The 16,099-nt window shown below is 41.4% G+C and overlaps 1 protein-coding gene across 3 annotated transcripts in view; it reads left to right on the plus strand.

Annotated features, from left to right (window-relative positions):
* The window catches only part of canx (calnexin), a 32,261-nt gene extending 16,162 nt beyond the window's left edge, over window positions 1-16,099 (plus strand). For 2 of the 3 annotated variants that reach the window (XM_077217205.1, XM_077217206.1), the window contains exons 8-15: window positions 2,866-3,055; window positions 3,349-3,462; window positions 5,744-5,900; window positions 7,340-7,555; window positions 9,832-9,951; window positions 10,037-10,142; window positions 10,806-10,894; window positions 14,230-16,099. In XM_077217205.1, the coding sequence (XP_077073320.1) occupies window positions 2,866-3,055; window positions 3,349-3,462; window positions 5,744-5,900; window positions 7,340-7,555; window positions 9,832-9,951; window positions 10,037-10,142; window positions 10,806-10,894; window positions 14,230-14,289 (1,052 nt within the window). In that variant the 3' untranslated portion in view covers window positions 14,290-16,099. The remainder of the gene's footprint in view (window positions 1-2,865; window positions 3,056-3,348; window positions 3,463-5,743; window positions 5,901-7,339; window positions 7,556-9,831; window positions 9,952-10,036; window positions 10,143-10,805; window positions 10,895-14,229) is intronic. The other variant, XM_077217207.1, reaches the window with a different exon arrangement.

Raw genomic sequence — 16,099 nt, forward strand, 5'->3', positions numbered from 1 at the left:
CACTGACCTGCGATCGTACTACACCGACAAGAAGACACACCTCTACACACTGGGTAACACACACACACCTGACCTGCGATCGTACTACACTGACAAGAAGACACACCTCTACACACTGGGTAACACACACACACACACACCTGACCTGCGATCGTACTACACCGACAAGAAGACACACCTCTACACACTGGGTAACACACACACACACTGACCTGCGATCGTACTACACCGACAAGAAGACACACCTCTACACACTGGGTAACACACACACACACACTGACCTGCGATCGTACTACACCGACAAGAAGACACACCTCTACACACTGGGTAACACACACACACACACACTGACCTGCGCTCGTAATACACCGACAAGAAGACACACCTCTACACACTGGGTAACACACACACACCTGACCTGTGCTCGTACTACACCGACAAGAAGACACACCTCTACACACTGGGTAACACACACACACTGACCTGCGCTCGTACTACACCGACAAGAAGACACACCTCTACACACTGGGTAACACACACACACACACACACTGACCTGCGCTCGTACTACACCGACAAGAAGACACACCTCTACACACTGGGTAACACACACACACACACACCTGACCTGTGCTCGTACTACACCGACAAGAAGACACACTTCTACACACTGGGTAACACACACACACCTGACCTGCGCTCGTACTACACCGACAAGAAGACACGCCTCTACACACTGGGTAACACACACACACACTGACCTGCGCTCGTACTACACCGACAAGAAGACACACCTCTACACACTGGGTAACACACACACACACACACCTGACCTGCGCTCGTAATACACCGACAAGAAGACACACCTCTACACACTGGGTAACACACACACACACACACACCTGACCTGCGCTCGTACTACACCTACAAGAAGACACACCTCTACACACTGGGTAACACACACACACACTGACCTGCGATCGTACTACACCGACAAGAAGACACACCTCTACACACTGGGTAACACACACACACACACACACACACACCTGCGCTCGTACTACACCGACAAGAAGACACACCTCTACACACTGGGTAACACACACACACCTGACCTGCGCTCGTACTACACCGACAAGAAGACACACCTCTACACACTGGGTAACACACACACACACACTGACCTGCGCTCGTACTACACCGACAAGAAGACACACCTCTACACACTGGGTAACACACACACACACACACACACACACCTGCGCTCGTACTACACCGACAAGAAGACACACCTCTACACACTGGGTAACACACACACACCTGACCTGCGCTCGTACTACACCGACAAGAAGACACACCTCTACACACTGGGTAACACACACACACACACACACCTGACCTGCGCTCGTACTACACCGACAAGAAGACACACCTCTACACACTGGGTAACACACACACACCTGACCTGCGCTCGTACTACACCGACAAGAAGACACACCTCTACACACTGGGTAACACACACACACACACACTGACCTGCGCTCGTACTACACCGACAAGAAGACACACCTCTACACACTGGGTAACACACACACACCTGACCTGCGCTCGTACTACACCGACAAGAAGACACACCTCTACACACTGGGTAACACACACACACACACTGACCTGCGCTCGTACTACACCGACAAGAAGACACACCTCTACACACTGGGTAACACACACACACACCTGACCTGCGCTCGTACTACACCGACAAGAAGACACACCTCTACACACTGGGTAACACACACACACACACACCTGACCTGCGCTCGTACTACACCGACAAGACACACCTCTACACACTGGGTAACACACACACAACACACACACACCTGACCTGCGCTCGTACTACACTGACAAGACACACCTCTACACACTGGGTAACACACACACACACACCTGACCTGCGCTCGTACTACACCGACAAGAAGACACACCTCTACACACTGGGTAACACACACACACACACCTGACCTGCGCTCGTACTACACCGACAAGAAGACACACCTCTACACACTGGGTAACACACACACACACACCTGACCTGCGCTCGTACTACACCGACAAGAAGACACACCTCTACACACTGGGTAACTCACACACACACACACACCTGACCTGCGCTCGTACTACACCGACAAGAAGACACACCTCTACACACTGGGTAACACACACACACACACACACACCTGACCTGCGCTCGTACTACACCGACAAGAAGACACACCTCTACACACTGGGTAACACACACACACACACCTGACCTGCGCTCGTACTACACCGACAAGAAGACACACCTCTACACACTGGGTAACACACACACACACACACCTGACCTGCGCTCGTACTACACCGACAAGAAGACACACCTCTACACACTGGGTAACTCACACACACACACACACACCTGACCTGCGCTCGTACTACACCGACAAGAAGACACACCTCTACACACTGGGTAACACACACACACACACACACACCTGACCTGCGCTCGTACTACACCGACAAGAAGACACACCTCTACACACTGGGTAACACACACACACACACCTGACCTGCGCTCGTACTACACCGACAAGAAGACACACCTCTACACACTGGGTAACACACACACACACACACCCCTGACCTGCGCTCGTACTACACCGACAAGAAGACACACCTCTACACACTGGGTAACACACACACACACAGACACACACACCTGACCTGCTCACAGCAAAGCAAATGCTCTGTGTGGAGATGTTCTGCTCTCTGGAGTGTGTGTTGACGGGCCATGTCGTTGTGTGTGTGTGTGTGTGTGTTCTCTTGCAGTGCTGAACCCGGATAACAGCTTCGAGATCCTGATCGACCAGACGGTGGTGAACAGCGGGAGTCTGCTGAGTGATGTCACGCCCGCCGTCAACCCCCCCGCCGAGATCGAGGACCCCGACGACCAGAAGCCAGAGGACTGGGACGAGAGGCCCAAGATCCAGGACCCCGACGCCACCAAGCCTGAGGACTGGTGTGTGTGTGACGGATCGCAGTTCATCCGAGATTCATATGGACCAAACTCGTGTGACTCTCGCATTAACTGCTAAATTTAACCACCATAGAGTGGAAATGTACAATTTGGACGTGTTTTTTGTGAGAAAGAAATATATATATATAATTCCTCCTGATCCGAAAAATAATCCAATCCGTGGCTCAAAAAACTTAAATGATCCGAACGGTGAATTTTGTGATCTGTTGTGTTGTGCTGTGGATCAGAATCACCAGTTGTTGTCTACTTCCTCATGATGTGTGTGTTTGTCTCAGGGATGAAGAGGCTCCTGCTAAGATTCCCGATGATGACGCAGTGAAGCCGGACGGCTGGCTGGACGAGGAGCCGGAGTACATCAGCGACCCAGAAGCCCTCAAGCCCGAGGACTGGTAACCCAGCCTCCATTACATCACCAGACACAAAACTGCTGTTAATTTTAATTCATATCGTTGGTAGGGCTGGGGCGGTTACCGCAATACTGCGGTCACGTGACTCCAACCGCGGGTCTGAGCTCGTCACCGTCATCACTGCAAAAAAATTAAATCAAATTGGCCTGCACATGTGTGCACTTGTGTCTAATGACATGAATTCATTGATTCAAATGACATGGATTATGTCTAATGATATAGTGGCTTACATGGGTTCAAGGTTTTCTAAACAAAACTTATCAAGAGATGGAGCAAATCCGACCTTTCGCGAGTTGAGGAGCGATATGTTCCATGACGCATAATAACTTTCCATTCGTATTAGAGATGCGCGGATGGGCTATTATTAGTTCATCCGCAACCGCATCACAAAACTCATCATCTGTCCGCACCAACGTTTTTTGATCAATTTTCAAAACCGCATCCGCAGCGCTGACTTTTAAGGTCTATGAGCGATGCAAGTCGCTGTTGCCGCGAGGCTAGAAAGCTCTTGGCTGTTCTAGAAAGTAGACTGATCCAATACAGCAAAGATATTTAAAGGCTAAAGGCAGACGAGAGAAGAACTGTTTGCGAAATAAAACTTGCCATTGATGTACAAGTGATTGCAATAAGCGTGTGTGTGTGTGTGAGAGACAGCCGATAGGGGGAACGGGAAATGAAAAATGGTTCTTCCATACACTAACACCGCACTAGATATGTGTGAATTTCCCACACCAGGAGTAATAATTTATATATGTCTATTTTTATTTTATTTGTTAAAAAAAATTTCTATGTTCTATGTAAAATGTTCTATTAAAGAAAGGATAGAAAATAAACGTTTGTGTTTGCTGTAAAGTGGTTCGAAAAAATGTAATCGGAATCGGCTAAAATCGGTATCGGCAGGTCAAACTCATGAAAAATCGTAATCGGCCTAGAAAATTGTAATCGGTGCATGTCTAATAAAAAATATTTAATACATTTTATTACAAAGTTGGATATGTATTACATTCTGCTTTACCAGTACACTCACGTAAAGCAATACTATTTAGCAAAGTATTATAACTTCAAAATGTGAATGTTATCTGACAGAACTTTATATAAAGCTGCATATACATGTATGTCCAACTTTATCCACATACATAAAGATATATATATATATATATAAATAAAATACACACTAGGGGTGGGAATGTTTTGGTGCCTCACGGTTCGATATGTGCATAGTTTTGATTGTAGTTTACTGTTTTGAGTTACTTGTCTTATTTGACTGCGGTAGATAGTTTAAAAGCTCTAGAAGGAAAAACATCCTACTGAATTAAATGTGAACCTCGAAATTTAGTTTTTCTTCCCATTTTAGTCAACCCAATATTATATAACTAATGCCCTTTAAGCTGACTGCAATCATAATGTACAATCAATACAAAAGAGGAACAAAGAAGCAAATTACAAACAATAGGACAAATACAATATAAAATTAAGATTTTCAGGTACAGTAGAATAGGTTTATTGAATATGTAGTAAGAAATACTACCGAAACTGAATAATCAAATGTAAAATTAAACACTGTGTAGTCTTTACTGTATGAATCAAATATAAATTATTCATATTGAAGATAAAAAAGTGATTCAGTCAAAAGCAGTGTTTTTTTTATTAACATTAATGAAACTGAAGGCAACAGTTTATGAGGCTGCTGTCCCTTTAAGAATGAATGCACAGATCTAATATACTGTTACACATCCGATATTCTCCCATTGTTTTCATTCGCGTAGGACATAATAACAGACTCTGTTTACAGTGAATAATCATCATCATGTGCATTTTGACAGAGTGAATTCGAGATCGCATGTGAGAGACTGCATCTGTGCATGTGCCGCCTTATTGTGAATAACTAAGAAACTTTCAGTACTGTGAAGTTAAAGAAGTGTAACACTTTAGAAAATAGATTTTTGAAATTTGTGAATCGATACAATTCGGTTGAAGATATAATATAGGATCGTGATTAATATAGGAATAGATTTTTTGCTGCACCCCTAATATATCCTATATAGCAAATCTCACCGGTGTTATTGTAATCTGCTAAATGTGGCATGAAGACATTTATAAACATTAACATCCTGCTTTGAAACAATAATTGTGTGTGTATCATTGAGTGACTGACTTTAATGCAGAGAGCAGGACTCCGGGGCGCTGGTCTAGATTTAAGTGTTGTAATGATAGCGTTCAGCAAGAGCAGAGACGTGAGGCTGAGCTTGTGCTGTGTCCTCAGGGATGAGGATATGGATGGCGAGTGGGAAGCTCCTCAGATCCCCAATCCCGTGTGTGAGACGGCGCCCGGATGCGGCCCGTGGGAGAGGCCGATGATTGACAACCCAAACTACAAGGGCAAGTGGAAGTCGCCCATGATCGACAACCCTAATTATCAGGTGACTATTATAATACAGCGTCTTATACACCTCTTTTTACAGTCTGCGATCATTCTGGCAAAGTTGATCAAACATATTCTGAGTGATACGATGATGATTCCCTCATATCACGACACTGAACTCATGATACGATATTATGGCGATACTCCAAGACATATGATAAAAGATTAACAAAAAAGGAACTGTTGATTTAAAATGATAAATTTGGTGTTACATTGTGTGTGTAAATGAATAGTGTTGGACTTGTTGCTGAAACCCAAAGCACATGACAATAGAGACACCAGAATAACAATATTCATGATTCTGAAGATGAAAACACTGAATTATTTTAGATGAATATGCTTGAACTCTTTCACTGACTAGATATATTTAAAATAATGTAGGACACTTTTTACTGGTAACCTCAGACATCTGGCATTATCAGAACCCACAAATATTCCCCATTGCATTATTATACATTATATTCAACATTATATATAGTAGTTTAATGTAGTACTGACACTACTAAAAAAACTAAAAAAATTTCACACACAGTAATTTTTATTTTGGGTGAACTATACACAATACATAGTCACTATCCACGATACATATTGTTGCATTTTTGTATTGCAATATATTGTTACACCCCTACTGAATGATGAACAATTAATGTTAGTGATGCACGATATATCGGTATCGGCTGATATCGGTTCATTTTTACGGTTGTCGTTATCGGCCCAATAAGAAAACGTGGCTGATAGATTAAAGCTGATGAATAATGCATTATTTCCTTCAGCTGAGACTCTTCAGATGTGCACTGTTCAACATGATGGTTGCTTGAAATATGATTGGAATCACTTCAATAAAGGAAAATACGGTTCAGTGCAGCGCAAATCTGTCAGGGTTTGTACAAGTACTCGAATTTGACTAGTTGAAATTGAAGTCCTGAAAAACCCTTGAAAACACGTTGATGGTGCTTGACTTATTTAAATACAATATATGAAATTTTATTTTATCAAAAAAATACAATCTTTTCACGCAAAATGAACAGAGCAGCTGGTCTGATAACACCCCCTCCCCCCATCAGCCCGTCTGATATACCATAATCAGCCCGTTTCTCCATACGAGGTACGCCAACATTATAATATAGAATACTATTTATTGAACTATAATAGCAATTATAAACTATATATATTATTAAATACATTGTAAGTTGTGTTTTTGATTCCTTATTCCTTTTTGTAATCCGGCTCAGATTCAGATTTATCTGCCAATATATCGGTTATCGGCTTTTAAATATAAAGTTATCGGTATCGGCCATCATTTTCAAATCGGTGCATCCCTAATTAATAGAGAGGGTTTTGTGATTAATCCAAATAAAACCACATTCAGTTGAGCCATATTGAGAACCCTGAGTCTGTAACACTGAGTGTGTGTGTGTGTGTGTGTGTGTGTGTCAGGGTGTGTGGAAGCCCAGGAAGATCCCGAACCCAGACTTCTTCGAGGACCTGCACCCGTTCCGCATGAGTTCGTTCAGTGCCGTGGGGCTGGAGCTCTGGTCCATGTCCTCAGACATCTTCTTCGACAACTTCTTCATCAGCTCGGACCGCAGCGTAGCGGAGCGCTGGGCGAGCGACGGCTGGGGCCTGAAGAAAGCAGCCGAGGGCGCCGCTGAGGTAACTGCGCTCGCTCCCGCGCGTGTTTCTGTTCACAGAGAAGATACAGGATTGGAAAAACGCTTAAAGTACTGGTGCAGAAAGAGAGATGAGCTCTGTCAGTCTCAGAAAATATCTCATAATCTGACCTTTTAAGGTTGTAAAATGTCATGTGGTGCGACTCCCTAAAAAACTATATTTATGAATTAATAATTCATGATAATTGTGTAAAAAATATATTATGGATAGGCTGTGTACATATAAATGTATTCAAGGTGTAAGGAAATTATCTTATTTTAACTTTTAACTAGATTCTCTTATTTGTCAAATTCACATTTTTTTTATGGTCCCAAGATTTTCCAAATTTTCTTTTCCATTTATTTTTTTGATGCCACTATAATGGTCTAATTTGGTCAAACAGCGTGTCTAATTTAATTGAATTCAAAAAGGTATTTAAAATATTTAATTTAATTATTATTATTTTATATTTATTGTGGTGTTTTTTTTATTTTTATTTTTTATTCAGCAGATAGGTTTTAATTTTTCTGAATTTATGATTTTATAAAACAATGAAGGCATAAAACATTAGCTGTAGCAATACATTAGCATGTATTCATCTTTTAACATTTTTGTTTATTTTTTGGCAAACAAATTGCTGCCCAACAGAAATTTAGCGTAAAATTACAGCATATGGAAGAAAAAGTGATATTTATTATTAGTGATAAATTATTATTAATACTTTGAGTACTGTACAATAGTATGGTGAAGAGCTTGAGTTTTGTGTATGATGTGATATGGCGCTTTAATATTGACAGACACTAGTCCATATCATGATTTGTTTAAAAGCAGTGTCATCATTTTGATTTTATCCACTGTAAACTCCATTTCTATGAGTGGATTCTGTCCTTGTTTTCCTCGTTGTGGGAATCATGAAGCTCTTCGTGTAGAGCGGCAGGGGTTGCAGCTTCAGTCACATGGCCGAGGGCCAATCAGCAGTGTGTGTGGGTCACATGGGAATGTGTCCGGCTCTGTGAGCGCAGTGTACTCTGGGATTAGCCGGATTTCATGAATTCCTCCTGTGCAAATGCCTTTTCCCCTAAAGCTGGAATCCAGGCATGCCTTGTGTGTTAACCTCGAGGGCCGGCTACAGGACCTGACAGAAGCCTGCGGCTCCATGCTGTGTGTGTTTCAAGCACCACGACGGCTTCGAGACTCGACAGAGGCCTGTTCCCCGGTGTGACCCAGCCCGAACGGCACGTCACATGACCTAAAGATGGTTAACAGTGCAGTCAGGGGTTAACTTAAAGAGACCGCTCACCCAAACAACAAAATTATCTCTTAATAATCCTCATGTTGTTTTAAACCAGTAAGACTTTAGTTTATCTTCAAATCACAGGAATGTTTTTTGGCGTTTACACATGAAGCATGTCACACACGGTGACCCGCTGCTCAAACCAGCACGAGCACCAGTGAGGTGTGTGTTCACATTGAGCTTCTGCATTCAGCATACTTGATGTGCTCTGTGCATGTGTATTATCAGGGTTTATTTAAGAAAAGGCCTACATTAAATACGCTCATCGCGTAAAACAATCTTTATGACATAAAAATAATTAAAAAATGTTCATTTGCGTTTTAAAGATGCATGAAAGTTAACGTTATATGCTTGATTTCAGACTATGATGCGCTTTATCCAGATCCAGACTGCTGTTATATTAACTCATATTCATTGTGTACTAAATGTGTAATTATTAGCTGGTCTTTATTCGAGAAACTGTTGCTTGCAGTGTTTGTGTTTTACACAAGCTTTTTTATTCGTGAAAAATACTATAGTAGGATTAGACTTTATACAGATTAAATTGTTACAAACAGTTTTTTACAGAGTTATTTGAAGTTCAACATTTTTCAGATCGATTCAGTTTCAATTCTTTTATTTCTAGTTTTGTGAATATTGCATAAAAAATGGTTTATTTGATTTGTTAATAGTTTTTAATTTGCATAATAAATGCATGTAATATTAGCTTAATATCAAGAAGATCTGCGCATCAGAAACCCTGAACGGTCGACCTTTACTACATGCAGAACCAGAATATCAGTTTTGATTATTGTCTGATTAATAATAGACTGCGTGGCGGATTGTACCACATGACCCCAGTGTTTGTCTCGTGTCGATCGCTCTGACACACTGAGCTGTGCTACTCCTTCTACTCTTATTAATGCTGATGAAAAGTTCAGTTCTTCTAGAAGGCTACATGAGGCACTTGTCCATGTGTGTTAGTAAAGTGTGTGTGTGTTCACAGCCTGGTCTGATGACTCAGATGATAACTGCTGCTGAAGAGAGGCCGTGGCTCTGGATCGTATACGTCCTGACCGTGGCTCTGCCCGTGGTGCTCATCATCGTCTTCTGCTGCACTGGGAAGGTGTGTGTGTGTGTGTGTGTGACAGAGAGTGTGTGTGTGACCTGAGTGTTGACCTGTAGGGTAACTGTGTTCCTGTGTCTCACAGAAGAGCTCGGCGTCCACAGCTGCTGAATATAAGAAGAGTGACGAGCCTCAGCCAGATGTGAAGGATGAAGCTGAGGAGGACGAGGAGCCCAAGGAGGAGGAGCCAGGTCTGACACACATACACACAGACACAACACACACCGCACACACACACACACACACCCCTAACTTCACTGTTAAAGGTGCAGTGTGTGTGTTTAGCGGTATCTAGTGGTGAGTTTGCGAATTGCACCCAACAGAAGTTATGGTGGCCGACAGGAAGTGATGTCGTCGTCTGAGACAGCAGAGAGTAGCCAGTTAAACACTGAGGTTTCTTTACAAAGATAAATTAAGAAATTGTCAATTATGCTAATTCTTCATTAAAATGATGTCATTGTAATTATTATTGTTACTTGTTCATCATTGTGTCAGTGTTATATTCGCTGATTTTAGCAGCTTTACACAAACAACATGGTGACAAAACGCGTTTGTCCGTTCAGTTCCACTGTAGAAACATGTCGATGTAAAGGGACGCGCGGTGTGTGTAGATGTGTGTAGGGCTCGTTTTAAAGTAATAAAAACATAACGGTTCATTATATAAGGTCTTTATGCACCTCTGAAAACATATTTAGGATCTGATCCGAAATGCAATATTATATACACAACTATTACACAATGCACCTTTAAACTGTTCATCTGCTGAAATGTGAGCGGTCACAGTAGCTGCATCAGACTCTTCCGCGTGGAGGTTGAGCTGTGTGATCTGAACTGTGTGTGTGTGTGTTCCTCAGAAGTGAGGAAGAGTGAAGAAGAGGAGGACTCGACAGGAGAAGCGGAGGACGCGGAGAGCGAGCACAAAGACGACAGCACATCTCACGAGGTAAAGCCTGCACACGCCACCGACGAGGCTGAACCAGCTCGACTCGCTCTTTAACCCTGGAAAGCCTGACATGGCAAATAATACTTGGTTGAAATGGAAGTTTATTGAACCTTAAGACAAAATCAATGTTTTTGAGTATCAATACTGCATTATATTCATGTCGCACATAGAGTTGTGTGATATCGTCTTCGATAATATCATTATCGTTTTAACAATGTGTGATCATGTCATTATCCAGATTGTCCCTCACTTCACTAAAACGCATCTAGAGTTTCACTCGTGCACTGTGATGTAGTCTTGTAGGTTAGACTAGTGCACTTGTGCATTTAGAGCGCACACTTTCACTGCGGGATTTACTCTATTAAAATCCTGTTATAATGACCTCAATATTCAAGATAAGGGGCAAAAATACCTCTTATATCATTTAATATAGTTAATATCAGCATGATTACAAATGTGATATTGTTTTTATACAACAGTTCAATTAACAAGTAGCTGATATTAAGTGACTTACACAATTTAGACACAATATTGCCTGTTTTTGCTCATTTTCCTCATAGAAAATGGTTTGAAACGAGCCACAGGAGTGTTTTGTGTCTCTGAGCAACACACAGCGTGTTTTGTTCACCAATGAACGAATCGGTTGAATGAACGATTCAATGACTCACTCATTACGACTGCAAATTTTGAAACTCAACACAGCATTAACAGTGTCTTCACATTTAAAGCATCTTTTCTTTTTTTAAATCAATGTAAAATATCAATATTCAGCGTTTAAAGCATCAGCACATTATTTCTGCGTGTGTAAGTGCACGTTAAACACACCGATGTTCCTCTGATCTGCATTAAACAGTGTGTGTAAAAGCATCTGAACTTCAGATGCAGCTTCTGTGTGTCTTCTGCACTGCAAACATCAGTTTTGTTGAAGCTCAATTCATTTAATTGTTAACAGTTATTTGATTAAGTGTAAGAATTTGACACAAAAGATGATGCATACATTTAATTTGGTTAAAATTGCATTATAAAGGTGGAAATCCACGTATAAAGTTTGTAAAAGATGATTTGTGTCACTGCTGTGAACTGACCACAGAATATGAAGAACATCAGAAACTTCAGGAGTCTCTGTCCATGACAGTCCTGAACCTGCCAAAGTACAAACACAATAAGCACACTCAGCTAAACTGTCTAATTATCATTATTGAGAAAATCCCAGGAAATAGAGATCCTTTTTTTGTCAATAATCGCACACACCCAAAGTCGCTCGTTCAACACCGCAAAAATCTGCCTCATTTGTGCTTTCTGTAGGACTGAAAACATCATCCGTGTGCGTCACTAGCACATGTGCACTCTGATGCCTGTGTACTGGGATTAATACATCACACACCACATATTTCACTGCCATTATGAGCTTAACCGCAGATATTTGATTTATGTATTGCATTTACATGCGTTACAGTTTAGTCATATTACTGCCAAAACCTCATTATAATGACATTATGAGTGTGCGTGTAGCCATGATGACACACAACCCTTCCTCAAAAGCCTGATGATCATATTTGGTACTCGCAGGATTAGTTTTTATCTGTATAATAGAGCTGCACGATTTGGGGAAAGTGTCATATTGCAATTATTGAGGTCAATATTGCGATATAATAAACAAATGGTTTCATGAGTCGGCTTGCTTGCTTCTCAAGTTAAATGCACACACAGATTAGTCATAATGGTGAAATGTGTATTTCTCAACTCAAACGTGCAACAACTAAATGCAGTGTTATCAAATTAAAATATTTTTTACTAAATTAAACAATGACGTTTACATTACTGCAAACTTGTTATTGTCTCAAAAGTACAATAGTATAAAATAAATAGAACAATAAATAAGAACGTGTGTATGCTCATGAAAATAAGATATTTTGAACATTGTCCAGACAATCGGATATTTAAGCATTTATGATGTAACGCATGCTCTGGTAAAACATTTGGTACCTAGACAACATTTTAAGTTTAGTGACAATGTTACAATGTTTACACGTACAGTGACTGGTAAGCTACTGTTTTTTATTGCTTGACACAAATTTCACGATTTTATTTCAAATGTTGTGATTTGATTCCGATCTTGATTCAATATCGGATCATTGGGATAAATACAGAAAAAAAATACAAATACAGACAAAGCTACAGAAGATCATGTTCATTTTTCTCCAGAAAATAAAAAATCTCTCCTAATGCTGTAAACACACAGAGCCTGTCAGCTGGTGTTATTATTAGAGGTTTAAAATAACTCAAATTAAATATAATGCGGCTATAATAACAACATTACAATATTTTAATGATAATTAACAATATAATAAACATTTAATATAGTGCACATATTTAGCAAAATACTCCTCTCTCTGTAATCTGTCTAGCCGACTAACATCATCAGCTCTCCTGAGGTAATGTGACGTGTGTGATATTGTTCTCCAGCTGTTATTGATCTCTCCACGGTTAAAAACACTGATTGATCGATATTATGAATGAGGCATAAATATTTCAGTGAGTTGTACTGTATCTTTGAAAACACATATTGTCCATTCGTGTCTATTCACTATTAACTAGTGAAGAGTGAGAGATGATCGGTTCACACAAGCGCCAAAACACTATTGCTTGAGTTTCCTAATAAAATTGACAGACTCTGAGAGCTGATGATTAGTTTCATATCAATAGTGTTCTGCTCTATCTGTCAGTGTCCTCTGCTCGAGATTTGAGCGTGCGTGTGTGTGTGTGTGTGTGGGTGTGTGAAGCGTGTGGATTGTGTGAGTCTCTCACTGAATGAGTGAATGGCAGCTCTGTTCTCTGCTCAGTGTCCGTTATCTTACAGACAAAACATCCCCATATAACAGAGGAAGAGGTTGTGTGTGTATATATATAATATATATACAGGTGTATAATGTTTTCTGGCCAGCAGTTCAGTGTCTGAGAGCTTGGCGTCATCTTCTCCTGTCTGTGAAAGTCATGTGACCACACACACGCCACTGCCTAACCCAAACGGACTGCTCTTCTGTTTATTAGCGGTGTAGAAGATGTGCAAACAGCTCTCAGAGAGAATGGGGCGGCATGTCCACACATGCATTTATTTATTTCATAAAATCGCAGCATTTTGTGTAATATAATCGCATAGGCTTGACGTTGCGATATGAATAATCGTGCAGCACGTTCTGGAACAAAGCTACTTACGTTTACTTGATTATCCAGTGATGTTCATGTTGAGAGATCACTAACATTTTATTCTTGTGACCTCAGCAGTGTTTTCCTACGAGGACCAGTTCTGATTGTCATTCTTGTGTGTTGTGTAGAAATCGGAGGACGACGTTCTGAGAAGGTCTCCCAGAAACAGGAAAGCACGAAAGGACTGATGGACTTCCTGAACCAGTTTCAAGTGCAGAAGTTCCTCTCCTGAAGCGTATGCCACATCCCTCTCTCCTCTCATCCCTCGTTCCCTCCCTCGAGAGAAGCCGGCACTCTCAGCCAATCACACGCCTCCTCAAGCGCTCTTGAGGATGCTGATGGTCACATGACCATTGAATAGCATAGAAACTTTCTCCGTAACTAAAAAGGAAACGCAATCTTTGTTACCATTCCTGAACTGATCATCTGACGCTCGCGTAAAGATCCCGTTCCCCCTCTCGGCTGTCTCTCTCTCACACACACACACACACACACACACACACACACACACACACACACACACACACACACACACACACACACACTTCCAGACAGTGTTCCTGAACTCCAACACTAAGGCACACTTGGTATTGTGAGGTTTACAGGCCAACAGCTTTATTCCTCAGTTCTAGAATTACTCCAGAAGCCATTGAAGGACAAGACTACCGGATTCATGCATTATAAACTATAAAACTGGCCGCTTACACACACACACACACACACACACACACACACATCTAGATTTACCATATAAACGAGATGTTTTCTGTCCCGTGAGGTTCGTGGTTTTGTCTGAAGCTCAGTGAGGCATGCTGGGAGAACGCCAGCTAGGTTCGTAGCTTCTAGTGTACTGCCTTACTTGTAGGACACAAGATTTGCTAATATTTTTTTCTGTGAATGTACTGTGTTGTTTTTTTTTTTTTGTCTAATACGTTTGTTTTTTTCAATTGTTTTTGCTATTCAAATGGACTTTTTACTAAATCATGGATCGCTGTACAGACGTGTTTTCTGCTCTTGAACTGACTCTAACCTGTCGAGCCCAAAAAAACAGGTCAGCTGATCATAACTGGTGAACTGTGATGTCATATCCTGTCCAGCAGCTTCCCATTTCATTAAACCAATCACGTTCACACAACATGAGAACCAGGACTAAGTGACCGTTTAATCGAAGGTGTTTCCCATTGAAGTGTTTGAGGGTGAATCTCCTGAAAGTCACGTTTCAGCCTGAAGGCAAACCAATGATGCGTCACACATGATGCCTATTTTTAGGACGGTTATGATTTGCGTTTGACATGACGAGCACATTGCTGTTTTTAAAAGCGGACAAACGGCACGCATGCTTTACCATTTAAATCTATTTTTGTCATGTGCTCAAATAGCTTACCTTTTGTGAGATTCACCCTTGATTCACTCTGTGTTCTAGTAAGTGTCACTCAGAGAAAACATGAAACGATGTCCTGGGCGTAAAGCAAGCCGTTGAATCATTTCCTCGACCCGTTTCACTTCGACTCCGCCCCTGAACCCTGACCCCAAAGCAACGAGAAAGGCACTATGAGGGGCGTATACCCTGATCTGAAGTGAACTAGCGCGTGTCGTATCGCTAGCGTTCTTAAAGTTACTTGTTTATACTCTCAATATGGCGAACTATTGCGTGGAAGATGCCATACGTGAGCTCTACCCCGAGACGAATGAAGAGTTGGCACTTTCAAAGGTAACTGAGGGACAACACACACACACACACACACACACAGGCTGATATCTGATAAACGTCCTGTCTCTGTACACCTGTGATCTGGGCTGCTTTTTCTTTCTTTCTTTTCTGTTTTCTTTGTCTTTTGGATTACCATTGTTTCACATGTAGGTGATTGATAGTGTGGATGGAAAACCAATGGTTTGTGTGATTTACTGACATCTTTGAAGATCATGAGTCTGGACGGTTTGGGAAAAATCCATCATGTTACTCACAAACTAAAAATAAACTTGATTTGTTGAACGACA

This window comes from Siphateles boraxobius, unplaced genomic scaffold (genome assembly GCF_051911475.1).
Source record: "Siphateles boraxobius isolate OS27281-9 unplaced genomic scaffold, OSU_SipBor_1 70, whole genome shotgun sequence".
Lineage (NCBI taxonomy): Eukaryota > Metazoa > Chordata > Actinopteri > Cypriniformes > Leuciscidae > Siphateles > Siphateles boraxobius.